At 40.6% G+C, this 27,239-nt stretch overlaps 2 protein-coding genes across 3 annotated transcripts; both read right to left on the bottom strand.

Moving 5' to 3' along the window:
* Nucleotides 1–87: 87 nt before the first annotated feature.
* klhl11 (kelch-like family member 11) lies at nucleotides 88–5,321 on the bottom strand. Its single transcript, XM_078279855.1, has 2 exons — nucleotides 4,530–5,321; nucleotides 88–3,111 (listed from the first exon to the last, which is right to left on the bottom strand). The coding sequence occupies exons 1-2, from the start codon at nucleotides 5,072–5,074 to the stop codon at nucleotides 1,527–1,529; spliced, it is 2,130 nt and encodes a 709-aa protein (XP_078135981.1). The 5' UTR covers nucleotides 5,075–5,321; the 3' UTR covers nucleotides 88–1,526.
* An 879-nt stretch (nucleotides 5,322–6,200) lies between these two features.
* Nucleotides 6,201–26,674, bottom strand: aclyb (ATP citrate lyase b). 2 transcript variants are annotated; one of them, XM_078279853.1, is made up of 29 exons: nucleotides 26,519–26,674; nucleotides 23,185–23,366; nucleotides 22,504–22,626; nucleotides 21,021–21,083; nucleotides 20,378–20,568; nucleotides 19,728–19,807; nucleotides 19,272–19,402; nucleotides 18,998–19,116; nucleotides 18,250–18,386; nucleotides 17,846–17,907; nucleotides 17,126–17,243; nucleotides 16,710–16,864; nucleotides 14,916–15,009; nucleotides 13,991–14,020; nucleotides 12,269–12,410; nucleotides 11,625–11,793; nucleotides 11,405–11,509; nucleotides 11,048–11,244; nucleotides 10,800–10,881; nucleotides 10,579–10,689; nucleotides 10,351–10,478; nucleotides 10,167–10,260; nucleotides 9,562–9,716; nucleotides 9,289–9,439; nucleotides 8,727–8,870; nucleotides 8,397–8,510; nucleotides 7,999–8,081; nucleotides 7,684–7,760; nucleotides 6,201–7,596 (listed from the first exon to the last, which is right to left on the bottom strand). In XM_078279853.1, exons 2-29 carry the CDS (start codon nucleotides 23,341–23,343, stop codon nucleotides 7,502–7,504), a joined length of 3,309 nt encoding a protein of 1,102 aa, XP_078135979.1. In that variant the 5' UTR covers nucleotides 23,344–23,366; nucleotides 26,519–26,674; the 3' UTR covers nucleotides 6,201–7,501. The 2 variants fall into 2 exon arrangements, with proteins under 2 accessions (XP_078135979.1, XP_078135980.1); XM_078279854.1 differs by lacking the exon at nucleotides 13,991–14,020.
* Between the last annotated feature and the right edge of the window lie 565 nt (nucleotides 26,675–27,239).

Below are 27,239 nucleotides of genomic sequence, written 5' to 3'. Positions count from 1 at the left end.
GAAATTTTTTGTGTCATGAAAGTTATTTGTACATATAGACCAATAAAATCACCATAACTTGTCATAACAAAGTTGAAGATAGATAGATTCAGATGGCAACTGATTTCATTATTTATTTCAAATGCACGTTACATGACAAAAGGGGCTTAAAACAAGTTGTTGAAAAATTCGAAACCTCGACCTACAACTGATCAAATTATTTCCATTCATGTACAGTATGTTAGTAGAAAAATGTTATTGATAACATTTATAGAGCGCTTGGCTGGGGATACCACAGGCACTAGCAATTTCAACAGACAATGAGTTCAGCAACTGGTGCACACAACACTGTTCTGAGTCAGAGGATTGTAGTCAAAAAAGCAACACTTTATAATGTTAAAGTTAACATTCAAGGTCATTTAGTGCAGGAAACACAGTTAATTAAACTAAAAATTAATTTGTAATAAGGGGCAGGTGGGATGTTATGGCACATTGGGAACATGGTGAGACCCATGCACAAAAACATGTCAATCTCCTGATTTGATGCGTTTCACACATTTCATAGTAAAACAAAGTAAGAGGCAGAGCAAATTTTGCCAGAAGCACAAAGGCAGAACAAACCAATCCACTAATACAGTTGACAAAATAGCTTCCTAAAGCCACCGTCTTTAAGCATTAGTCAGTGTCCTAACAACATGAAATGGAATAACATATTTTTTGCCAAAAGGGACTTCTCACTATTATGGTGGTCTATTTTTCAAGTTGTTGCATCAACTTGGAAATAAATAAATCATAAACATTCATACACATCCATTGGAATGGCAAAGTAGTGCACATATTTTAGTCCAACACTGTAAGCCGGAGCTTGTTTTAATGAGGGGGAAACGTATAATCACTGAACACTATGTTCCCCAATATGTGCTTGGCTCAATACTTAAGTCTTGCTACAACATTTCTTATACATGATTGTCTGTTTTTAAGTGGGGCAAACAACATAGTTCAACATTTAGATATTTCAACCCCCAGAGTGCAAAAAAACATGACAGACACTGGAGGTAGAAGAGAAATTAGATGCAAGTAGTGAGGATTAAAACGTTCAAGCTCAGCTCAGGTTGTTACAGTAATTTATCTTTTTTTTTCTTCCTAACTTACATCACAATAAAACAAAAAACATCAACACTGAACTTGACCAAATTTCACAGAAAAGTGTTACTGATGACCGTCTCACTTTTATTCTAACTTGCACCACAACATATGCTGCCATCATTGAGTGTTAACAGACCACATTTAAAAAGCTAGGCGGTTTAGCAATGAAATCAACAATCAGACAATGTCACAGAAATCACAGTTTCATTTACTAGCACAATAAAAGACATAGGTTTATAATGTAAGGCCAACATTATAATGTAATGAATTTACTAGTAGCATGTCTGGCTAATTCTTTTTTTTTAATTTTAATTTAAACCAGCCCCAGATAGCCCATGCAGACATTTCACCTAAATAAAAAGGCATTGATCAGCAGATTAAGTGCTAACTAGACAAAGCTCTCAACATTCGATTTGAGACTGCAGCTGTCTGCGCAAAGTGAGCGTGCGGCGATGGAGCTGCTGCATCTGTTGCATGCGGTCTCGCTGGCGAGCCAGGTTCTGGGGCATGGGGTAGTGCTGGCAGCCGCGGAGATAATGGTATGGGATGCGAACGTGGCAGGCTGCGGCTCTGCAACGTGGCTGAGGTAAGGGTGGCAGCAGCATCCAGCGCTTCTTCTCAGCACAGTAACTGTAGGCCTCCTTGCGGTACTGCTTGTCCATGTTGTTGCAGTTCCTCCACCCACCAATGATGAATATGTCTTCACCCAGGTAGCAAACAGCAGTACCTTCCATGCTGAGGACCTCTGGAGGGAGACTGTCGAGGATGTCGTCAGAGATATTTCTGCTTATTTTCTGCTGAGCGGCCTCAGCTGTTACCTTGTAGCTCTTCGCACAACAAGAAGCTGTGTGGTAGAAGTTGGTGGATGCAACAGCCATTTGAAAACTACAGTAATTATCGATAAGCGGTAAGGACTCCACTTCCTGCCACTTGTGACTCTCTGTATCGTAGCAGGTGGTCACAGTGCTCAGTCCATCCTCATTGTCCATGTCTACAGGAGTCCTGGCCATCACGTATATGTAGCGGTCCTCTACGCTTACAGTTTTTACATCTCGTAGTATCTTCGGTGCTGCCTCGAGATTGTGCCATTCATCCTGCTCAGGCTCGTAGACAGTAACATCCTTAAAGCCTGGACTGAAGTTGCCATGACCACCGATGCTGTAGAGTAAATCTTTGACACATGTGAGGCCGAAGGAGTGCTTGCGGGTGGTCAGGCTGCTGACCTGCTCCCAGGTGTTGAGGCTGGGGTTGAAGCGCTCCACCGTCTTGGCGAAGCCTGGCTCCATGGAGCCTGCCACATAAACATGGCTGTCACTGACTGCGATGGCATGTCCGTCAAGGTGGTTGTGAATGTGTGGCAGGTTTACCCAACGGTCCTCAGCAACAAAGTAGCCCACACACTCACTCAGATAGTCTCCACCTTCTGAAACACCACCCACTACCATGATTACATCCATGTTCTGGCCAAGACGGGGCTGCATCGCTGCCATGTAGGACGCACAGAGCTCTAAATCAGCTGACTTGAGGTTCTCGAAGTGAACAGCGTGGACCTCAAGGGCGTCAGAGACCAGCTGCTGACAAGCTGCATTGTTTGCCACAAAGGGTTCTTTTCTCACCACCCGTGTCAGGTAGGTAGGAGAAATCTGAGGCAGCCTTAAAAGTCTGAACAGCTCGTCAAAATACTTCTCTCTCTCCTCTGCGTTTTGGTGCACCCATTTTACTATGGCCTCAAACAACTCCTGTTCAGAATCCACAGTGATTCCTGAGTCTGACAGCCAGTCCCGTACCAGGTGAAATGGCAGCGTGAAGAATTCCTCGTTGCGGATTATTTTGTTGAAGTTTCTTCTAATCGTCTTGGCGGCTCCCTGGGCCAGCTGGTCCAAGGTGTACATGTGGGCGAGGCTGTGCACTGCTACACAGTTGGATAAGTTCACCTTCTTCATCAGAAACTCTCCGCAGAAGTTCTTCAGCTGCGCCAACAGGAACCTGTGTGAACATGTCGTAATTATCAGACCAGTAATGCATAAAAACTTGGGACAAGACAGGATTAACTAAGCATTACAAGTCGATGGAATAAAACTTAGTACACTAGGTTACACACAGTACACTGAAACTTTAGTTATCCCCTTGCCATGTAAAGTAAAAACTCATGTTCTGTAATAAACGGTTTAGAAACATGGATTCCCAAGAGAAACCAAGACACTGTCTGCTAGCAAACCTTTTACGTAGGTGGTTTACCTTTTAATTTTTGCACTGGCGAGACATCTTGCCTTGCTATTTCTTGCAGTACTATGCTTCTTTAACCTTAATTGCAGGTCTTAAACTGCTGGTTAAAAATCTCATTAAAAGTGCAGTATTATCAAATCATCTCTTGATGATGCAATCAAATATTGTAATCGATTACATGCAACGTGGATCAATAGACAGTTTATAACAGGCCTTTTTCACATCAGATATTTTCACTTGTCATAGAAGGAAAAGCACTAATAACATTAACAAATGTCCCAGTAAGCCATGGCAGTGTGGCAGTGAGCCAGCATGCACAAAACCGAAGCAGCTAAATGGAATTGGAGCCTTTGTTAACTTCATTATTCACATCTGTGCTTTTCAAAAGTCCTATTATTTATTTAGTTTTCAGTTGTTCTGGCTGATTGGACGTTTCAACCCAGGTTCAAGATTCAAGAAAAGTGAGCTTGTGACCGGGAGGTCGTCGGTTCAATCCCCAGACCGACAGGATAAAATTTGGGTGGGGAAAGAGAAAAAGCAGCACTTTCCCTGAATAAATAAAAGGTAAAAAAAAAATGATGGGAATGATGTGAGTTCAATGTCCATGTATTAACAAAAAATAGTGAAAGTTGTCTCACCTTAACAGGTGCAACAAGACAGGAGAACAAGAAGTTATCAAGCACACCCTAATCAGTCCTGAAAGTAGGTCTAATTAGGCAAAAGTGAAAACACCTGTGTGGGCATACCATGGATGTGTCAGGCCCTTAACAGTAAAACATAATGCGTAACTTACAAATATGAGCCAAATCTATTCCTAGTAAGCTCACTCTGGTAATAGTATGGTCATTTTTTGGGATTAAAAATAGTTCATTTCAACCCTAAATCACAGACTATTGGTAAAGACTTGGGACATCATGTAGCCTACTCCAAATGTAGGCTGATTATTAGGTCCATATGCCTTACAAATGCACTATGCTGACTTATTTACTTACATAAATTGCTAAACTATGGGGTGCCAAGTTCCACAGGTGTGTGAAATCCACACCTGCTGATATGAGGAAACAAGGTGTGGCTCATTCACCTGTAGAAACAAAACCTGTTACTACCCAACACTTCCGTGTATAAGGAAGTGGGAAGTTAATGTTCTTACTCAGATGTATAGTTACAGGGAAAATTACCTGTCGGCAAGTTCCAACACTTCATGCACATTTGCAGTGGTTACCCCGATTTGTCCAGTGTACATGAACTGTAGGACACTTTCAACAGTTTCTGGGTCGGGTCCCGTTGACGAGCTCCATCCTTTGAGCTCCACTCGCCTTGACAGAGACTCTGAAAACTGTCCGCCCAGCAGCAGTGTGAAGTACTGCGACGCCGCGGATAACACTGAGCGGTGGGCGGTTAAGGTCTGGACCCTATCCTCAGACACCCCACAGGAGCTGAACTCCAGTGTCACGTCGCAGAACAGCCCCGACTTCCTCTGCTCGTTCTGCCGCCGGGAGAGCTCCGAGCAGTAGGCCGAGCAGGTGAACTCCTCGGCCTCCTCAGGTTCCCCGTCACCTGTTAGCGCTCCCTGTGCGCCGCTGCTCCGGTCCTCTGGCGCTTCTGCTGCCGCTGCCATACCGCAGCGAGATAGACTCAGAGGCAAATGAAAGCTCTGAACTATCTTCGGGAATAACTCATAGGCATATAGAACACACGTAAATAGACATTCGAAAGCGGACATGCATGCGCAGCGTTCACAGCCTCAGTGGTCGGAAAGCAGGACTGCTCACTTCCGTCTTTAAGAATTTTCCAAATGTACTCGACTTCAGGTGGAGAGTCAAGGGGAGTCTCTCGGATTCACGTCCACACAAGAGATCCATATCCCGGCCGCAAAAACAGAAGTCCGACATTTTTTTTTTTTTTTTTTTATGTTATGACGCATTAACGTCTTTATTTTAGCGAAATGTAACTTTGTTTAAAGGGTGCATCGTATTTGCGCATGCGTGTTGCGATTTACCTACAGTAACTGCTGGGTTGTTGCATCCTAGAATTACACTAAAATCATCTTAACGGATATATCTGACTAACGCCCTACCTTGGCGAGTATAAAGCATACATTAAATGTGTTATCAATCATATTTAGTGTTATAGTTTGGTAAGTCACCTCTGGCAAACTAACCTTTTTGCACAATTTTAATTTTCGTGTGGACTTTAGACTGAGTTCACTATCGTTTAAGTATTTTTTTTAATAAAGGGTGCTACAGAGTTGGTATTTATGCAATACATCTGCTATTACATTGTTATTGCAGTATACAAGTTGTTGCAAATACATACATACAGATGAGAAACTACTTTCAATAAACTTTAGTCTTGCCAGTGTAAGCCATATTTATAACATTACTATTTTAGGGAGTTTTAAGCCTCTGTATTTTTACTCTTGAATTAAAACAGTCCCTATTTGCATTTAATCTGGGTGATGACTTTTGAACCATAGACCCAGACAGTTGTTCATTAGCAATTATTTTCCGACTGAAGATCAAGATGAACTAACCTAAAAATAATTTCACAAAAGGGCATCTGAGAAAAAAAATGTTTACGTCAATGGAATGGGGGGGGCTGCACTATGGTAGATGGTGGCTATCACAGACAGGTTGTGTCCTTGCCTGTAGCTCCAGAAATAAGAGCGTTGAGACTGCCTTCACTGAGGAGGGACAGAACAATTTCCGGTTCAGCAGAGGACAGAGGAATCGAGGAGCTATCAAATAAGGGTTATGAGATGCAACTATAGTTTCAGGCTTATCACCTCTGCAAAGCTCACACTTCTTCACCTAGAACAGATTTAGACATTACACATTTCAACCAAAATGAAAAGTTAAACAATACATTCTTTAATTATTATTATAATACTACTACTATATGACAGCATTTTACAAAAAAAAACAAAGCATTTTTTTCACAGTTAAATAAAAACAGCAAAACAAAGATGAAACAGCAGGCCTTACAGTGGGTGGTTACAAAGCGTTTTGAGTTGGTGTCAAATCTTTAGTGATAGTTGGATAATTATTTTACAGAGTCGTATTATGATCAATATTTCCCCAAGTAAAGCAAAGTGCTTTCATGGTCCCTCACCAAAAGATGCTTTCAAAGATTCAAAGGGCTCATTCATGAAGCATTTTGTTTGTCCCCTTTTGTCCCCTACATTTTCCTGTTTTTGAAACAGTAACACAGAATAGCAACAGAAGTAGTTCCATTCATACTGGGTGTGAAAGACTTAAACCCCTTTAAAACTGAATCTAATTTACAGTAGGTGACAAACTGCAACCACTAGTTTACAACCAGGGTTGTTCTAGGAAAGGCAATAGTGAAGTGACACCTAAATTAGTTTAATTCCTTTATCCCATTACAATGCCTCCTTTTTCAAAACATAAGATCTAGATAAACTGTAATATCAACCACTGGACCCGTTTTATTTTTTTAAACTTTTAACAAAAGACAACAAATTCCTAAAAATAACTTTGGTTTATCTTGTCATGACAACGGTCTTTTTTAGTGGGATTGAAACTTGGAGGAATTTAAAACTGACATTTGATAGTGTCACTAAGGTGCAATACTCAGAGAGACAGACAGTATAATTGAGCACACTTTCTTATGGCCTAAAATAGGCAAATGCTGATTATAATAAATCAATTTTTATTAATTTTTGCAAGTACAATAAATGAGAGCGCTTCAACACATTTTACATCAGCAGCTGTTACTGCATATTACCTAATCAGACTCCTTAATGCAGGAGTCAGGTTTTAAATGTGCTTTGAATCATGCCCTTTTTTTAAAAGTACTAATTCATTTTGTGCTTCTGCAACTGCTAAAGTTTGTATTGGTTTGGGTCTGTGGTCAAAACTGAATTAAGTAACATCTCAGACTTAAAATAATTAGTCAAAAATCTAAAAGTTGACTTCCCCTTTTTCTCCGTAAAAACAAGATTGAAAACTTCTACCCAGATCCCTCAGCCAGACAGTACTTCCATTTTCCAGAATCACCCTGCCCAGTTTTCCCAAGGCCGCTGTTGTCATAACCGGAGAGTACATATACGGTGAGTGAGATGTGTAATGCTGCCTGACCTATTTGGCCAGTCGCATCTGGAAGTGCGTCCCATTCTGTAATGTGGAGATTACATGGACATATGTTCAGGAAGCACATAGGAGATGTCATCCCAGGGGTGGCGGTACAAACCCTGTTTCAGCCTCTTCTGGTCCAGGTAATGTCCTAATGCAAGACAGACACTAGTTAGAGGTCTTGCTTTAATAATACTTTGAATCTTAAGTGTCATGGCTCTCTCTGAATGGGACTCACCAATAAAGCCCATACTGCGGCCAAGGACAAAGATCCCATTTAGTGCACCAATCTCCACAAACTCGTCAGCCTCGTCTCTGGAACCAGTTCAACATTCATGTGAGAAACAATACTGGACAGTGTGCTTGCTATCAACAGTATGCTTGCTATTATACCACACTGTAATGTAAGTCGTAAGCACATAAGTGTTTGTCAACTACTTTAACCCCTCCTGTGGGCGCTCATACATGGAAAGTGGTGCATTTACAGATAATGAATGACAATATAGTAAAAAACAGTTATAATATGAAACATGTCTTGGAGTTTGATTCTTACCTTGTGAAGCCCCCACACGTCCTAAGCAGGTCCACAAAGGCAACACCAATAAAACCGTCTACATTGAGGATCAGGTTGGGTTTCTGAAAATAAGAAAGGAAATCTAAATGTCAGAGGATTATCAGTAAGCCAACCAACTTGCCCAATTTAACATAAAACGGAGGAAAGGTTCAAAGATGTCACAATGAAATGTTGCGTGTTTGACAGTAAAATGTTCTCATCGGGAGATTTGGACACTATGCAGTATCCTTTACTTATTTAATTGTCCTGATGCTGGCTTTCCTGACACACCTGTCCCTCAAGACCATTTGATTTTATTGGGTTTATTGAGAATTGATTCACTTGTTCATGCTTTATGCTTGTTGTGCTTCACTCTTGCCAATTCATGCGACAAGTACCTTGGAGGTAGTGATCTTCTCTACGTCTAGTGCATAGTCGAGGAGCTGGGTGGAGGGGAAATGCTGCTTAACAAAGTCCTTCAGAATCTGCACCCGCATGTCTGGGTTGTTGATCTGAAAACAGAGACAAACGGTGTTACGGCTTTGTGTCTTGTTTCTTGTAATTAAAGCTGTTAACTGTAAGGTATCCATTTGTTGTAATTATAATCCAAAAAAGAATTATTCAGATGTATGATCTTAGCAATTGTCTACTATAATCTAAAAATGCCACATAAATTATGGATCTTGATAATGCAACTTGAGGTAGTGTAAAAACTGAGTGCTGCCTACTGATTTGACTCTGTGGCCAATGCCCATGATCAGCTTGCCATCTTTCTTCATCTTGTTGACAAACTCCATGGGCAGCATGCCACTATCAAATGCCTTGCTGAACTGCTTCGCAGCTGCATCCAGAGCACCTCCAAAACGGTCCCCCTGGAATTTATGAATAAACCATGATTCAGTAGAGAAAACAGTTTTAAACCATGTGGTCCAAGCAGTAAAAGACAGCAGATAGGTAGAGAAGTGAGCATTTTCGGAAAAGCGCAGCAGCACAAATATCAGACCTAATGACCTCAGCGCCACAAGAACTAGAGGAGAGTGACTAGGCAAGGTGTGATTTCTGTTTGTTTATTTGTTTTATTTTCCTCGAGACCGCAAGAGGGGAGGTGTTTGTTCTTGTTCAGTTTGTGTTTCTCTGTTCTGTATGTCTGCATATAAAAAAAATAAATAAAAAAGTTGATCTGAAAAGAAAAAAAAGTGCAAAAGCATTTTCATAATTTCTGTAATTGTTTCTGGTTAAAGATGGTGGCACAGTGTATGTACGTTAAGTTTGTGTGTGAGCAGTACTGACGATGGTGAGCAGGCCGGAGGTGAGGCTTGAGATAAGGTCCTTGCCAGCACGAGCACAAACAATGGTGTTGTGTGCACCAGAGACGGCAGGCCCATGATCAGCAGTCACCATCAGGCACATCTCAATGAACTGGCAGGCATAGCGTGGCAACCTAGACAGAAACACAGCACAGCTTATTCCACTGAAAATATATTATATATTATATATACACACACACACTCTCTTTTCTCAGTAACTGATTAACACCAGTTGTCATCTAATCGTCATACCAACCTGCGTTGGAACCAAAGCAAGCCCAGCACTCCTCCCAAACCCATCTCCTCTTTGAAGACCTCGGTGATGGGCATGCCAGCGTAAATGAGCTCCTGGCCTCGCTCGTCACAGATGCTAGTCATGAATGAGGCTGGCTTACGGATCAGGCCCAACTCCTGGATGAACACACAGGTAATAAACAGTACAAAAATGTTTCTACAGTGTGAAGGAGAGATCAGTATCAGGTATTTGCCAACTGATAAGTAACAGGGAAGTGAAATGCCACCAATATGTTAGAGGTAATAGAAACCATGGCACCATTACATATTTTGTCCACCAGAGAAGACTGACATGTAAAAAAAGTAAATACCTAGATCACAATTCTTTATTTAACGTACGTCATGTGTATGCTTAAAAAATTAATATTAGCCAATATAGATAGTTAATGGCCTTAAAAAAAAACAATTTTATCTGTCAGTCGCTAGTTTTAATAATAAACAATGCATTTCCATGAAAATCATAAGCCCTAAATTGTTACTATACAAGATTTAACAACTATTTGATTCTTCAGCGGCTAAGACAGATGCTGTTGAGGTTTACGAAGGAGTAATGATGAAGTTTCTTACCCTGGCCCAAGAGTAATCCATAGGCACTGTTGGGGGAGGCACCTCGTCGGCAGGAATGATGGTACCATTGGCCACCAGTTCATCATAAACGGTCCTGTTTCACCATATGTTCACAGTATCAGTGAAAAACCCTAAACACATTTCAATGACAAACTCTGGCATGACTATGTGATGAATTTCTCACTTAATGACATCCCCCAGCTCATCAAAGCTCTTTGGTACATAAGCGCCAGCGTCCCTCAGAGCCTGATTCTTGGCTACTGCTGTCTCTGAATCCTGGTTGGCACAGGCCCCTGCATGGCCAAACTGAACCTGAAAAGGCAGTATGACAGGTTGAGCTCAAAAACTCTGAATTCTGTGTAAGCAACAACAACAAAATCCAAAGCAAGTTATTCCAACACAGCAACCAAACCTCTGAAGTGAACATGGTGGCGCAGGTTCCAATACACCAGCACACCACAGGCTTGGTTATCCTGCCCTCTTTGATGCCTTGGCAGATCTTGTACTCCTCTGTGCCTCCAATCTAGGTTGACAGAGTGAAAGAGAGGCATATGGCATAAATAAAAAAAAAAAAACATTAACATTAAGGTGATGTTAATGTGAAAATATAAACATCTGTGGAGCTACTCCCACCTCTCCCAGCACTATTATCATCTTAACCCCTGGAGTGTCCTGGTAACGAAGGACGTGGTCCATGAAGGTGGAGCCTGGATATCTGGACAAAGAGGAGCAAAACACAATGATTTCAAAAGTGTTTCAGACGACAACGTGTTTCTGTGGAGCAAGGATAGTAATACTAATACCAATAGTTTCACAACAGCCTTTAAAAGGACAACGGTCTCTCACTGCTAAGCAAATCATTTGCAAATAAATTCTTGTACCTGTCGCCTCCGATGGCCACACCTTCACAGACGCCGTCTGTGGTGCGGGAAATGATGTTGTTCAGCTCGTTGGACATGCCCCCAGAGCGCGACACATATGCCGCGCTGCCAGGACGATAAAGTTTCGAAGCCAGGATGTTGTCCAGCATGCCACCTGTGTTACCAATCTTAAAACAGCCAGGCTTGATGCCACCAACCTGGGAGACAGAAAGTAATGGGTATCAAATTAACTTATGTGTGCCAGTTGAAATTGATCATTTTCTACATACATTGTTTTCTACAACACATATACGCTGTCTCTCTCTTTTATTCTATTTTTTTTAATAAATTGTCTGTTGGTAAGAAATGACTGCATACCGTAGCGGGGCCGATGATAGTGACACCTTTCTCATCAGCCACTTTAATTATCTTCCTTGTCTGAGCTTCAGGAATGCCCTCAGCTATGATTGCGATAGTGTGAATCTGAAAAACACAAATCGGATAAGAGAGCAGACTTTCATGTCTGGCTGAATCTCACATTTTTATGCAGTGTTGTATGGGCTTATATGTTCACATAGTTTACAGTAGGTCTTTCTACCTGTGGGTACTGCATGGCCTCCATAGTGCTGTCAAAGGCTGAGCGTAGTGAAGCAAAGCTGATCAGGACGTCCACCTCAGTGTGCTTCTTCATGGCATCGGCCATGTTCTTATAGACCGGCACCAGGATCTCCTTGTGGCCCCAGTAGAACTTCTGCTTATGATCCCCCCTGTGCAAGACAGAAATGTAAGGTAGAAGAAAATAAAAAAAATAAAAATTGTATATGAACCAATTCAAGAGCAGTTCGATTTACAAATTTGGAAAACTACTGTCACCAATGATACTGCATATTTCCCGACAAAATTATTACAAAAAAGGTGCGAGTAGGATAATCAAATTCAGTTTCAAAACCGGTTTTCAATTCTTAGGTTTGGTTTCCTACTAAAAGTAGGAAAGTTGAACTACAGGGTACAGGTTACCAAGTTAGTTAATTTTATTTACTTTTTTTAAAATCAGGATGAAATATGACAAAAGATATGAAGAATTGACAAGTTAGAGCAAGTAATGAGGATAAAAATGTTACAACTAGAAGTTATTACTTGCTTAAGAATGATCTATCGTAACACTGGGAAGATGTCCTTAATCAGTGAATATCAAGTGAATTCAACTCATTTCAGACAAACTTGAGATTTTGAGGAACCTACGTGAAGGGGTAGACCATGGCTGCCACAGAGGGTTCATCCCGGGAGCATACATAGTCGAAGTCCAGCATGCCCTGCACGGCACGTGTCTGCATGCCCCAGACAATGGTCTTGGTTTGTTTTCCGAAGAGTGTGGTGGCTTTGGCTAAATGAACGAGAAGGCAGAGCGAGTCTAGTCACAGCTGGAAGCAGAAATACACATATCACAGGCAAGAGACGAGGGTCAGGCTCAGGAAGATAGCAGGAATGGGGATGGCAACAAACAGAGTAGAGATAGAACTCACTCTGAGGAAAGAGATACAGGAGGTAGAGAAAATAACTCTTCACCACTGCAAACAGCTTCAAAAGGAAGGTCATCTTTCGCTTTGTTGATGCAGTTTGCCTGCATTAGGCATATGGCAGGGTTTTTTACCAATGCATTATAATCTGGGCACCACACGTCTGGTTTTAGTGCTGCTATTGCATTTAACCGAATATAAGTTACACACATTTGTAAGTGTAACCAAACTACTCTGAAAGTCCATTTTTTTGTTCACCTCACACAGTTAAAAAGGATACATTTGGTGTTTTAAAATGGAACCATTGGTTGTGTGGTAGAAGATTTGGAATTGGGGACATACGGTTTGAAGTTAGATTAAAATCTACCAAGAAGACTTGTGCAGTTGCATTGTCTCAGATATACAACTGGCAACTTGGTTTGACTATCAAGGGCAATGTATTTTTACAGTGTTTTTTTCTGACCACATAATACAATACAAGAATTTTCCTTTTTCAATGAATTTAATATTGCATTCCAGTAGTGATTTTACTTTGCCCTTTTTTAATGCAAAATGCTTTTTCTACTGTATGTCTGTAAGTGCTCCTAGAAACCCTACTAGCCCATTACCAAGCAGGAATGCCACGTAAGCCTTGATCGTTGATGACAAAGCTTCTACTAGTAATTCAATAAATAAAATCCAAGGCAAGGTCCAGACAACAAAGCAACCCAGCAGTAGTGCAAGAAAAAAAGATGAGATCCTGTGTCAAGTATTCCATTTATGCAGAATGTCAGTGTACAATATGGTTTGAAGCATTTGTTAAGTTAATCACCATCTTGCCACACATTTGTTCCAGTCCTCCCAAATCTCTCCTCTCTGTCCAGACTGACTGCCTTCTGTGGTTCTCTGATCTAAAGAAGTTGTGCACAGAGCGTCAATTGTCCAACACTACTACTGCCTCTTTAACAGAGGGCTGTAGAGTGACGAGTTATGTTTTACAGGGTTTCTGCAGGGTTCATGATAGAGATTTTAATGTAATACCTGTGAGACTATCATAGATCATGCCGGTCAAATTATGATACTATTATTAAAAAACAGTAGGGTTCTTAAGACTTTAAGACCAGCAGATACCCTGGTTTTAGGATGAAGCTGGTCTTAAAAGGGAAAGCAAATGATGAAATGCCGAATGATTTAAGGTACCCCTACAATACAATTTTTATAATATTAAAAGAAATGTCTGTCCTGGTTTATTTTCACAACATATACCGTACCAAATGATTCACCAATGTCATTTTGGATGGGAATTCTTCTTTGACCAGTTTAAGTTCAGAGACACAAAACAGCACCCCTTAAAGTGAGTAAGCCACTATAAAAATGCGGAAAAAGAAGGACAGACAAAAATGGGAAGGCAGGGGGAAGTGGACAGAGGGTGGAGAGGGCAGGACAGGTTTTTCACACCCTTCCATACCTCCGGTGCAGCCTGAAGAAGCTTGCGCTTCTGTGACCCCACGGGACGGGAACACAAAATACGACAGTGAGCACAGAAAAAGAGAAAACAATGAGTGCAACTTTATCTTATTTATTGAACAGACTTCAGTGCATTCTGTAAACTGCGTGCCAACTCTGAAAACACTTCATAAAAAAAATAAAATCACACCAGTGGAAAGACCATGCACATCTCAGCTGCTACAGAGCATGCCTTTACTGTGAAAAGCACTCTAAAAAGTATGGTCTCGCCACAATCAAAATTTCAATCCACATAGCCTGTGCTGAATGTTAATACTACAATAAAATTTGCCCTACACACACACACACACACACAACTTCGTCTAAAAGATGACAAATCTTTTCTAAAGAGCCTAGTATTTATGAGTCTTAGCATTAGAAAACAGATATGCTAAATTTGTGGATTATCTACAACTCTTTCTACAGTTTTTATTTATTCCAAGGATGAAAATCATTCTTATTGCTAAAGAATACAATGTCCCCACTGGACCACTGAGGTGATACACACACGCACGGAGGTTGAGGGATAAGGCCAGCTCAGTGTGGAGTGTGTGAGCAGCCGAGAGCAGTGTGGGCATGGCACACCTATCACTTACCTTTCCAATCGCCTGTGACCACATTCTTCAGAGGCCACAGTATAGAATGAAGAGAGTCTTAGAAAAACGAGCATGAAAAAATAAGGGGTGAGTGGACAGTTTGTGCAGCAAAACAAGAAGAGGAGGAAGGGAAAAATAGAAAGAAAATTAAAATGCAGAATAGCAGCATTTTTTTTTGGGGGGAATACAGGACGCAAGGATAAGTGAAATGAAAAAGCAGAAGTGTATGAGTACATATGGAGTCTTGCTGATAAGACGCACTGGAGAGGCGAGTGCTACTGTGTTAGCTACCTGCTGGAAGACCTGCTTTAGACTTTTTGGCTGGGGTGACATCATTAGACTTCCTTGATTCAGAGAATGAAGCTGTCCTTGTTGTAGCTGGAGTCTGGTACAGAATGTAGAGAGAAAAAAATGTATGTTATTTAAGAGCTATGCAGAAGCTTCCAATGAGAATTGTTAGCAGTAAACTAACAATTTCCCTCTTATAAATTATAAAAATTTTTTACATTTTTAGTATACACGTCTTGCCACATTTGAGCTTATCACCAGTCAATATAGCCTTGACATTTATGCATCGTTTTAAAGAATATCAAGGACCACAATTAATAAATAATAATAAAAAAATAAAAAATAAAGACTATGGGCCCTATCTTGCACCCAGCGCAATTGATTTTGTACACTGACGCATGTATCATTCCTATTTTGCACCCGACGCACAGCAGACTTCTTCCCTCCACAGACTCACGTCGGTAAATTAGGAAATGAACTTGCGCTCCCGGGGGCGGTTCAGCAAAAAGGAGGCGTGTTCCGGCGCAAACATTCCCTAGTGCTATTTTGCAGTTTCAGAAAACAGTTCCGCCACAGACCAGGAAAAACCTAGTCTAAAGTCAGTGGCGCGTTTAGTCAGATGCTATTTTAAGGGCGCATTCTTGGCCGTAATGTAGAGTGCACACCGCGCATACACTTTGCTTCTCTCATCTCACGGACCCAGCAGTTTGCATTTATTCAAACCATACATAGATACAAGGAAAAATATGACCTTGTTTTACACAACATTTCCATGAATCATGGATGTGTTGATGACATAAATGAGGAAATATTAGAGGACTTAAGGAGATGTGATGTTGTGTGCCCCCAGCAGCAGCACAGGAGAGGAGAGACAGAAGAGCTGCATCGTCTATAGTGAGGTAATCTCAGTCTAATGTTAGACTACATTGCAAAAATATCACCATGCATTCATAACCTCGTGATTCAGTGAGAGTGAGCCCAAAACATCGGAAAGTATGTTTTTGTGACATTTCTTTATTTACATTTTGTCAAAAAGAAAAATCAATAGCAAACGCCGTCTCCTCGGCTGTGAACCGCTCCTAGCGTGCGCCCATGGATGTATTAAGAGCGTGCGCCTAGCAAATCCACCATTATAATAGCAATCCGCCATGGAACAAGCGTGCCTGCTTTTAAAAGGGAATGTGAGATAACGCTCCGATTGATTTATTGCATGTTACGCCCAAACCACACCTATGAGTAACGTAGCTACTTCAGACCAACCCATTTTAGATGAGATCCGCCCCCACAATGCTACTTGCGTTTGATACTTGTGTTTCAGATTGTTAAAATAGGGCCCTAAAAAGCACACAGAATATATACAAAGAACCACACGTAATGCTATACAATAGAGTTAATCAAACAAGTTCCAAAGTCCAAACCTTTCAAAGCTAAAATAGTGTTTGCAAGTATATGCAGCTTTTGTTCACATGTAGCAAGAGGTGTTGCAAGTTTAAAAAGGCATTCGCCTGTGATACAATACAGTCATGCATGTTCAATCTCTAATGTTAATGCATCTTAGACAATTAATTATTCAGCAATAATAATTCTCTTTAACTCTCACAAACAGTAAAAAAGGATTAGTTCACAATTTAAATGTCCATCTAACTCAGCGGACAATTAGCACATGAAAATGTGGTGCCTGTCTCAAACAATATGACATCTGAAAGGTGTTTAAAAGAGAAGACCTGCAGACTATCCGAATATAGGGGATATTTGGATAGTCTGCAGGTCTTCTAGTGTGTGACTGAGTGAAAATACCATTGCACTGCTGCTGGCATTGAGGAGGAAGTTCGCTGTATGTGCGTCCATTGGAGGCTGGTTAGGGATTGGCCGGTGGCCCAAAGCCATTCCAACAATGGCCGTCATATGGGTCTCAGTACCAAACACATGGATGGGAATACCTGTGGTCTTTCCTGCACAAAGAAACAGAGTTAAAAAAAACTCAATTTAAAATAGTTGCTAACAATTTTGCATGCATAAAAACATGTTTGGCATTCATGCCCTCATATCACCTGTGCATGCATTAAAACACATTATTATCCCTCTTTAAAGGGTCATGTGTAGTCCAATAAAATCACCTGACAATTGCTTGACACCAAGTTTTTCCCCAATGAACAAATGATATAATACAGTCATCCAATTCTCAGCCTTGGCATTTACTCCATCTCACTCACCTACTTCCCCCATGACCCTCAGCCCCTCCTGGTAGTTGGGCCCACCACGTCGAACAAAGATGGTGACCTCGTGCTCCTTCAGAGGACCTTGGTAATCTTTGATGGCCCTGACAATGCCCTGGGAAGAGAGACAGGCAGGTCAGCTATGTGGATCAAAAACCGTGAATTCTTTAAATAGCTGCATGGGTATGTCAGCCAGTAAGAGCTACTTAGAGACAGGAATGCCAGTGTTGGTTTAATTAACACCATGTATATGTCCATATTAGAAAGCAAGATGCAAAACCTTAATAGCATGTGCATCAAAAATAACAAGTTGACATTTTGTCATTATTTGGTCTCAGTGTGTTCAGACCAACTTCCACTGAGTGTCCCATGTAAGATAGCATCATCAGTATTTAACATAGAGGCAGTACTTAAGGCATACTAAGCAGCATTTCCCTAAAGGAAAAACAACGTATAGACTTATACAAATGTAATCCCTCTCAATCCTCCACTAGAAGTGTGTGGAGGTGTATCTGCAAACACCAACCGACAATGCTGCTACATACATTAATGTTGTCTTCTAGAAGTAAGTTAAGGATGTTGTGTTTTATCCATGGCTTATGGTGCTGAATTAAATCAAAGGAACATGGATAATGTATTTTAATATCTTCAGGGGAAAAAAAAATTGTGTTGAAGGTGTTTTCCTTTATTAAAAATGATTGACGTTTCAGATTTTACCTTGAATGTGGCTGCCACATTGGTGAAGTTGGCAATACTTCCTCCGATGATCAGCACTTTCCCTGCAGGATACAGAGAGATGAGTGTTGATATGTGCAGAATATGTTACCGACTGAAATGTGACACCCCAGTAACAGTTTGGTGACCGCCGGGAAATCTATTGCTAGCAACATGCACAGTGAACAGACCACAGTGACAGACCAAAGGAGATCGAGCAGGTCCACATTGCGGCGGAATGATCAAACACCGACTTCGTGCTTAAGGCAAACTGTCAAGTTTATAAGAAATGTCTAATTTAACTTAAACAGTCAAGATTGGTTTCTACAAGTGTGCGTCTCCCCCTACGTTCACCTTTGGCCTAAATGTGTGCAAACTAGCCCTAACAAAGTGTTTGCTGTACCTACCTTGAGGATGTTTCTCCCGTGTCATGAGAGAGAGTATGGTTTTAGCGTAGTCGTAAGTCTGCTGTTCACTGGGAGCGCCAGAGTACTCGCCATAGTTGGCCAGTTCATCCACACCGCCCAGGTCACAGATAGTGTCGCTAAAGAAGAGGGATGGTGGACAGTTAGGCACTGTGTGCTGATTCTAGTTGGCGTTTTTAGTTTTAATCAACTGTGCCCTGTGTAGTTTTCTTTACATTCAGTTTTATTCACCAAACACATTATGTGTATCCTAGAGTCTAACAAAAGTCACATATATCCACGTTTACTAGCTTGCAGTCTTCCTCTTCACTTGCTTTGTTGGCATGTTACTGCCACCTATAGATCGGGAACAGGAATATGTATCGCGTCAACTGAACACACAAATGTGTCTGTGTGTGCGCACAGGACAAACAAAACGAGGACCCACACCTTAGTTTATATATATATATATATATATATATATATATATATATATATATATATATATATATATATATATATATATATATATATATATATATATATATATATATATATATATATATATATATAAAAAACACTCCATAGCCTGTGTGTCAACATGAAACAAGCTTTCAAATTTCAAGGCAAAGAGCAACACAAGTGGCACACAATATTGAATATATAGTATATCCTTCATCCAACAAAACACTTTGAATGCTTCTGTTACCTAAAAAGGCTTGATATAAACCCTTGTTAATAAATGGAGTACCTGTAGACTACTGAAGCCCCTCCTCCAGCCACCATGGTCCAGATCCTGCCATTTGGGTTCAGCAGGGTCAGCTTCAGACTGGCACCACTCTTTGCATCCAGATCGGCTATGTATGCCTCCTGCAATGGATAAATTGTTGTAATAAGGCCAAGGACTGATGCATAAACTGAGATCAAGTTTAAGGTGCCATTTCAAAAGGTTGGGCTGAGACTATATAATAATTGTTGTGTGTACACACATACATTAAAAACCTTTATCGTGCTTCAGAACTCACCTCTGGATATGCTTCTCTGCCAAAGGGTGGTGGAAACTCCACATCACCCCATTTAGCCTTGCAGATGTAATCTGCTGTGGCATCAATCTTGGCTGCCATGTCGAGGACGTACACTCCATCTTTGGTGACGACTGGTTAAGAGAATAAAAGTTGTGTTATCCATTCATTTGACATTTTAATGTTTTTCTCAGATACAGATGTTACAGAAGAGAATGTACCAGAAGTGAATGTGCACACATTAGTAACTTGTTCCCATAAATTAATAATGAATCCCCTCAAAGTACTTAATTAATTCTATTGAATTAATAATTGACACAAATGGAGCCGTTATAGTGACGAAACAGTTCGCATCTTCCTTCCCAGACTAAAGGAGGACACTTCTGAGGGTCATAAAGGAGAAATGAATATAAATATGCATAGTTGAGCATGGGTCTTTGAAGTTAATAAAAAACATACCTATAGGGTTGATCTCAAGGTAGGTGAAGTAGAGGTCCTCATAGAAGTTAAAGAGTCCAACTATAAAACTGGCCAAGACTCTTCAAGAAGAAAAAAAAAAAAAAAAAAAGAACAAAGTCAACTAAACTCACTATTCAAGAGAGGACAACAACTTATCTTACTAGAAAACCACATAAAATAGAAGTGTAGACCATACATTATATAACATTGTCTTGCCAAATAATTAGGCTAAATGCTGCCACTTATGACAGTGCAGCATAATACGATTCACAGAGGACCACACTTTGCTTCCAAGCGTTGAGCTTGTGAGAAACTAGTCCCAAACAGAAAGGTCATAATGCTGCATAAAAGAGAGATCAGCATGTTCTCTGCACACGGGGAGAGGGTATTTGGAAAAGGGAAAAACTAAAACAAACACACTACTCAAGGTCACACAACGGTAAAAGACTAACAAACTACATTGAAGACAGACAGCTTCTTTGATTCACTGGCAGACAAATATAGGTAACGTCAACAAATAAAATCCACCAAAAAGAGGTTTCTACTGTGTATTTGTAGCAATAACAGGCTAAAGACAAAGTCTCTCTGAAGTTGACTGCTGTAGATCTTTCGTTCAAAACAAATAAATAAAAAAAAGGATGTGTCCGTACTCTCTCTTTTCATCAGGAACGTGTGTGAGGAGCTGCTCTGTGACTTGGTCCTCACTCAGCTTCTCATCCACTGCAACCATCAGCCTCTGGGCCTTGGCGTCCACATCACCCACTTCTACTCCTCCCTCGTGGTGGAAAAGCACATGGTCGCCCTCACGTGTGGCATAAATACACACATAAAACTCCTCATCCTGGGTGGACCAGTAGACGGTAGGGTAGACAAACACATATTTACAGATTTATTTTGTGAATTGCAGAGTTTGCATTTTCACTTATTTACAAAAGGCTGACAAGCTTGTTTGAATGTGCAGAACATACAGTTCTCTATTTTAACAAAACTGACATTCATAAAGGCACATTTTCTCACACAAACAATTCACACACATACTGCAACACTATTCACCCTCCATTTGATCACTTCACAAAACTGTGAGGAAATCAATTAATCACATGCACACTGACCTAAATACAAAACACACAATATTGTTTGTATCCTGGCCCTGGAGGTTTCAAAGACCTGCTGAGTGGGTTGACCATTTGTTTCTTTAGTTAGCCTGGGTCTAACGGGCTACACAAATAAACTTAACATGGCTTTCAAACATAAACAGGATGTGGAATGACTTAAGAAACTAGCATACATTACCTGTGGGTGTGGAACAAATGGCTCAATGAGGAAGTTCTTCAGCACACCCTTGGCCTTTCCAACCTATTCAAGACAAACACAAACCACAAGCATGTTAGACTAACCTAGTTAGAGACTAACCTAGTTAGAGATATGGAAGTGGAGTCTGCACATTACATTCTGCTTCCAAGGTTTAATTCTTATCACCATCTTTACACACCCTGTTTATATTAGGGCTGCTCAATCATGGGAAAATCATAATCACGATTATTTTAGTCAATATTGAAATCACGATTACTCATTGACTTTTGGAAAGATGTTGCAATTATTGACCTTAAAAACAAAGTAAAAGAAAAAGTAAAGAAAATTCTTAATATCCCCCCCAATTCAGAACACCAGACAAAATAAAGGTTTACTTGCAAAACACAAATTTTTCTTGATTATTCTGATCATTAGGAGCCAAAATCATAATCGCGATTAAAATTTCGATTAATTGCATAGCCCTAGTTTATATGTGCATCTGTCATTTTTTATTAAAAAGGAAAGCACAAAGAATAGCAAATTATATTAAAAAAGTGATAACTAATTGCATGGCTGATGCGTAAATTCCCCTTTGTATGTACTGGAAGTTTAGCGACAGCCTGTTTGAAGTGCAGCACAGCATGTTTGGTGGCTAAGAATAGACCACCCTCCACCACTAACCTTTGACCTGGCAGATCTAAACATAAGCCCATGGCCTCTGGCACTGGACACAGCAACCAGCAAAGGGGAGAGTGGCCTTAACTTAATTCTCTGGGCAGCTGACAAAGCAGAGAAAGGCCTTTCTCCTTATGACGATATAAAGTCAAGATTCCAGATTGGCCCATCTGAGCTTTCATTGGGATTGGGATTGGGTTTTCATAGGCAGGCTGGGGGAACTCATATTAATGTTAAAAAACAAAACAAATGAGGAATGTGTTTTAAAGTCTAGAGAGATGGAGATCAAATTAACAGTAAGTTATTGGTGAGCTGGTACACTGGCAGGCAGAGTATGTATTGGATACTTATCTGAGCAGATTCTGAGCAAATTAAAGAATGTCATTTTGAATGGGGATACGGACACAGAATGCTGTCCCTTCACAAAAGACAGACTGTTCTTTGTCTGGATGGCAAGACAGCTAAGTGACCAGTAAAGCCGTGTTCAGAACTGTGTGAAAAAATGCAGCGCATGTCAGTATTGGCCAGTGAAATACATCCAAATACATTTTTCTGGTAGATTACTTTGCCGATCATCACAACAAGCAATAACCTAACAGATATGTAAATCATTTCTCTAGTATTATCGGATAGGTTTGTGAATCTAGTATTATAATTATTAACTGTGCTGCGTTTTGTTGTCCTTCAAACCTTCAGTCTCTTGGATCAGTTACTTCCGCTGGACTTCCTGGATTTCATTGTTTTAAGGGTAATGCTCAGCTGCTTTTGGTCTGAACGCTCACTAAGACAGACAACTCATTCAACTCACAGTGGTCTCTCTCATGAGACGGGCTTTGAGCCACTCTCGTACACCCTGCAGGTCCAGGTTGATGCCCACCAGACCGAGTTTCCCACGCCGCTTGATTAGTTGATCTGGCTTTACCACCAGCCGCTATAAGGGAAGCAAGTGAAAAAACAGACCAGTCACATATTAAACACAGACCACAGATTTGCAACGATACTGGTGTGACAAACAAAACTTATACCAGGCTAAAATATGATACTGATATCACAACATTTCTCCACAAATAATATGACGAGCTCTCCGTGTGAAGATATTACATGCTAGTACATGGCACTCTTTATCCATTCGTTCACCCTGGTTCAAACTCAGCCTTAGATACGTGGTATCTTCTAGTATGCTACTAAAACAATTTTAGAGTATCATAAAAGTTAAATGCTCTAGCAAGCCTAGCTCTACTTTCTTAAAACATTTCCACACACACACACACACACACACACACACACACACACTATAAAGTCACATGCCACTGTGATGGTAATTAAATAATGTCCTGCAACTCGTGCACACAGCGTTTCAGAGACATACAGTACGTAATTAACCTCATGACTTCAATATTCATTTTGCCAACAGAGGAAACAATCTAAAACTAAGACAGGCTACTAAAAGGCTGTTTAGGTTGTGTTGAGTCTGACGCAGCAGCCTCACCTCTGTCAGCAGCCACGGATGCTCCTGTGAGAGGCGGTCCCAGTCAGTCTCAGCGGTGACACTGGCATAGCGGAAGCGGTTCTGCACGGCCGCTGAGGTGCAGATATACTTATACAAGAACTCTTTTCCTGTCTGCTCTGAGATGGCTTTCGCCGACATGGTAGCACTGGATGGCACAGGACCTTTGGGAGAGGGAAGTCAACAGTTAATTTCACAGAGTTACAACATCATATGTAGATATATTGATGGACAGAACAATAAAACTAAGCATAGGTGCATTTTAAGCACTTAGAAACTACAGGCCAAGTTAATTCTGATTTTCAACCAAGATGGGGGCTATTGCATGCCTGTCAAAAAATCTGAAGTCTTGTCCACATGTTATGTGGGACACTGGATGATCGATTAAATGAAATATGATTATTTTTATTTTTTTAAATGATATGCATGCTACTGGACATCTTTGAGTTTTGGTTTCCTTGGCTTGGGGTTAAGATGAATTGGGCATACTTGTACCTCTCCCCCCTCTGTGTGTGTGTGTATTTTTCTTATGTTGTAAAAAAAAAAAAACAAACATTAAAAAAAGCCAGTCTGACTAGCCTAAATCTATCTTGTTACATGTTTAATTAAATTCAAGCAAAGTGGCACTCTAAAGCCTTCTAATCTGTATTTGACATACCATTTGCTACAAACCGAGATAAACTGTAAAAGTATTCCCCATCTGCTGCATGTTTATCCAATGAGGGCAGGCAGTTTCGTCTCACATTAGCTGTTAAGTGTAATTACTAATGTTAACTAGCATTTTAGTTAGCAAAAATTAGCCTGTGCCTATGTTATCTCCTTACATATACCTACGCTCTCCGTGTCTGCAAGATTCGGAATGATTGAGATTTCTCTTGGCACAGCTACCAGAAGACTTACAACTTTCAGACAGGTTGCTCACGTCACATTTACGTTGTCTCTCTCAGTTGGAGGCTGCGCAGTAACGCTAGCCCTCACCGGAAAAGTGCTTCTAATAGACTTCAATAGACTTTGAGCTGAGCTATCTGGGCGCACACCCATACTGATTTACAGCAAAGGGTGCAGACAACACGAATTCTCTATAGAAAAAAAGTTGTTTCACTTGATTCATTTCTTTCCAGGAGATATTCCACATTATGTACTTAAACTTTATGAGTGTTAATAATGGTGAGCAGGACTGTAGGATTAGAAAACTGGCCACAGTGGAAAAAGTACAGATTATATACTTATAAACATACACACTGCTGAGTTTTAAGGTTCTTGTACGTGACGGATGACTGCTCAATTACTCTTTGTTCCAATCCTAAAAAACCTGAGATCCACACTGAAAATATTTTTTTTCTCTACCTCCTTAGTATTTTTGAATGTTTAACAGCGCTATAGATTGGTCACTAATAGATTCACTAATGATGTCAAACCGTCATGTCATCACACACACACTTTCATAACAGAGAAGGTAGTAAATATTCAAAGTGATTAGTCCAATTCCTTCAATTAACAAACCAGCCGTTGTCTAACATGTGGATATCAGAAATAAGGGGGAAAACAGAAAAAGACAAAATCCCATGTTAGTACTCAGAGCAAAGACGAAACTAGAGCTGAAATGATTAGTCCATCACCAGAAAAATTAATCTGAAAATATTGGTTAGCCTAATTCATCGTCATTTTCCAATCTTCTGCTTCCAGTTTCTCAAATGTAAAGACTCTGTTTTATATCACTGTAAATTGAAAATAGTTGGGGTTTGAACTGTTGATCAGACAAAAATAAGCAACATGGAAACAGCCACTGAAAAATAAACTAGTCATCGTGAAATACTATTATCACTTTCATGACAAAAAGCCAAAAAAAGGACACTGAAGCCAAATTCAGAGGCATGTTCACACTGTAGCAATTAAGTTTAACCAGTGACAAAAACAATATGTGATCCACAAGGACTGACAAGAGCCCATCTTACTACTATACATTTTCATCCAAATAGATAGTTTCACATAAAAAAAAAAAAGCTATCAAGACTTGCCATTTAACATATTTAGGAATTGTACACTGGATAGAACACTATGTGTATTTGAGGAGAGAATGTGAAGGATAAGATGAGCACAAGTTCTACTGTTGTCTTGACTTTACTGTTATTAACACCACTGCATGTTGTCAGACCAGCCAATGTTGACTCAGATACTTACACCCATGCATTAACAGATTTCCTTTAGCCAAGTACCTGAGGTTAAACCATGTAAAGCAGTGTGTGGAAAAGCCCAAACACAGGTCCATGAAGTACCTCTACTACAAACAGAGATAAGCAGTGAGCCTTGAAAAGCACGCATCCTATCTCCTTTGCCTTTGTATAGCTGATAACATTTCATGGTGGTTTTACTGTACGTCAGCTTCCGAAATACCAGCTGGGCTTTATGGTAGCAGCTTCTGCATCAGCTGCTGCAATTCAACACAGAAAGACAGTCTGCAAGATGTCTGTGATGATCTAACCAGGGGGAGTCTGACTAGGATTTAGCCTAGCAACGCTATCCTGTCATGCTTTCAGAGCCAGATGTCCCAGTATTTAGCCGGCCATAATCCACGGGTGCAGTCCATTGTTTAAAGCTATCTAGCCGTGAAATATGTGTCACTGTACACTGCATATAGGCTCCAGAGATGGAGGAAACTGGATTTGGAGGCGGCAGCATCAGAGGGGCCAGAAAGGGGGTACTGCTTCAGACACAGCTGCTGTTTGATTAGCCTGACAGCGCTCTAGCATCACTTTTCCCGTGCAAACTTCCGTGCCACACCATGTGCGTCAGGCCAACACAACTGAATAAAGCTGTTTTACCAGCTACCACACCCACTTCACAAACTGTTCACTAGCTAGCCAAGCAAGTTCGATAACTTTAGCTAGCCTGGCTCGCCGTGCGTGAATGAGGAACAAGTTCCTTGCAAGGAAACAAGATAGACAAATGTAGCTAGTAAGTGTAGACAAACCTACGGAGTGATATATAAAAGGAAAACACAAGCTTCAGGGAGATGCTATAAAGGTTTAGCCTGCGTTTGTGATTAATATGAGCTCTGTTTTTTTCCACCGGCGACTGATGAATCAGTTAAATCTATTTAAATTCTGTTTCAAAGAATAGCAGCTAAGGCAAACGATGTAGGAAACGGTGTTATATTTTCTGTCTCTGGCAGGGTGACGGCAGACAATCTCACACCTGACTGACTGGCTAACTGCTGTAACGTTAGCCTCATACTGCTGTCGCTTGCTAACGTTAACCGGTAACGTTAAAGAGAAGCTACGTTGGCGTTTAAAAAGAACTCAGTGCAAATGGTTACCTTGTCAATGAAAGTAGCACCTCCTCGAAGTACAGGAATCGTTCCCCGGTGAAAACGACACAGCTGAAGAGTCACTAACGTTACTTATTCTTGTACAGGAGTCTGCTGCTTCCAGTTGCCCCCTCACTCTCGTCCGGTCTGTCGCACCATAATCTGGCGAGCGATTGCACGACGATGCCGGCGCCTGATTGGTTTAAACTTGGTCACGCGGTGATGTCAGTCACACCGACACACCCACATCCTTAAATTAGTAAGAGTAATAAATGTACTTATTTACTCACTAATGGAATCTGGTGGAAAGATTTGATCATATTTGAGTTTTTCGTGTCTGTATATTTTCTATTGTATGTTTGTTATCAGGGCCCATCCGAAAAGCTTTTAGTAGCTCATTTGGGGTTCCCCATTTCACGCGGACTGCATATGATCATTGTACCTTCTGACATTGTTTTAATGATACGAGGACATGTGAATAAAAAATCAAATCAAAATCTATTCCACAAATACATTTCAAATAAGTCCAACATTACAGTAAAAGACGAGCCTTTATTTTTCGCATTAAAAAAAAGCATGTCGATAATACTGTGAAAAGTTTTACAAAACGATACATAGTTCAGTGAAAGAACAATTAACAATAGAAGCGTCCAACCTACTATCCTACTATCAGTGCCCCTTTAAAACAGGTAGAACAAGTAGGGAAGGGGCTGTACTGACAGTACGTGCA

This window comes from Sander vitreus, chromosome 21, assembly GCF_031162955.1.
Source record: "Sander vitreus isolate 19-12246 chromosome 21, sanVit1, whole genome shotgun sequence".
Classification (NCBI taxonomy): Eukaryota; Metazoa; Chordata; class Actinopteri; order Perciformes; family Percidae; genus Sander; species Sander vitreus.
This window is presented reverse-complemented; position numbering and strand designations above follow the sequence as displayed.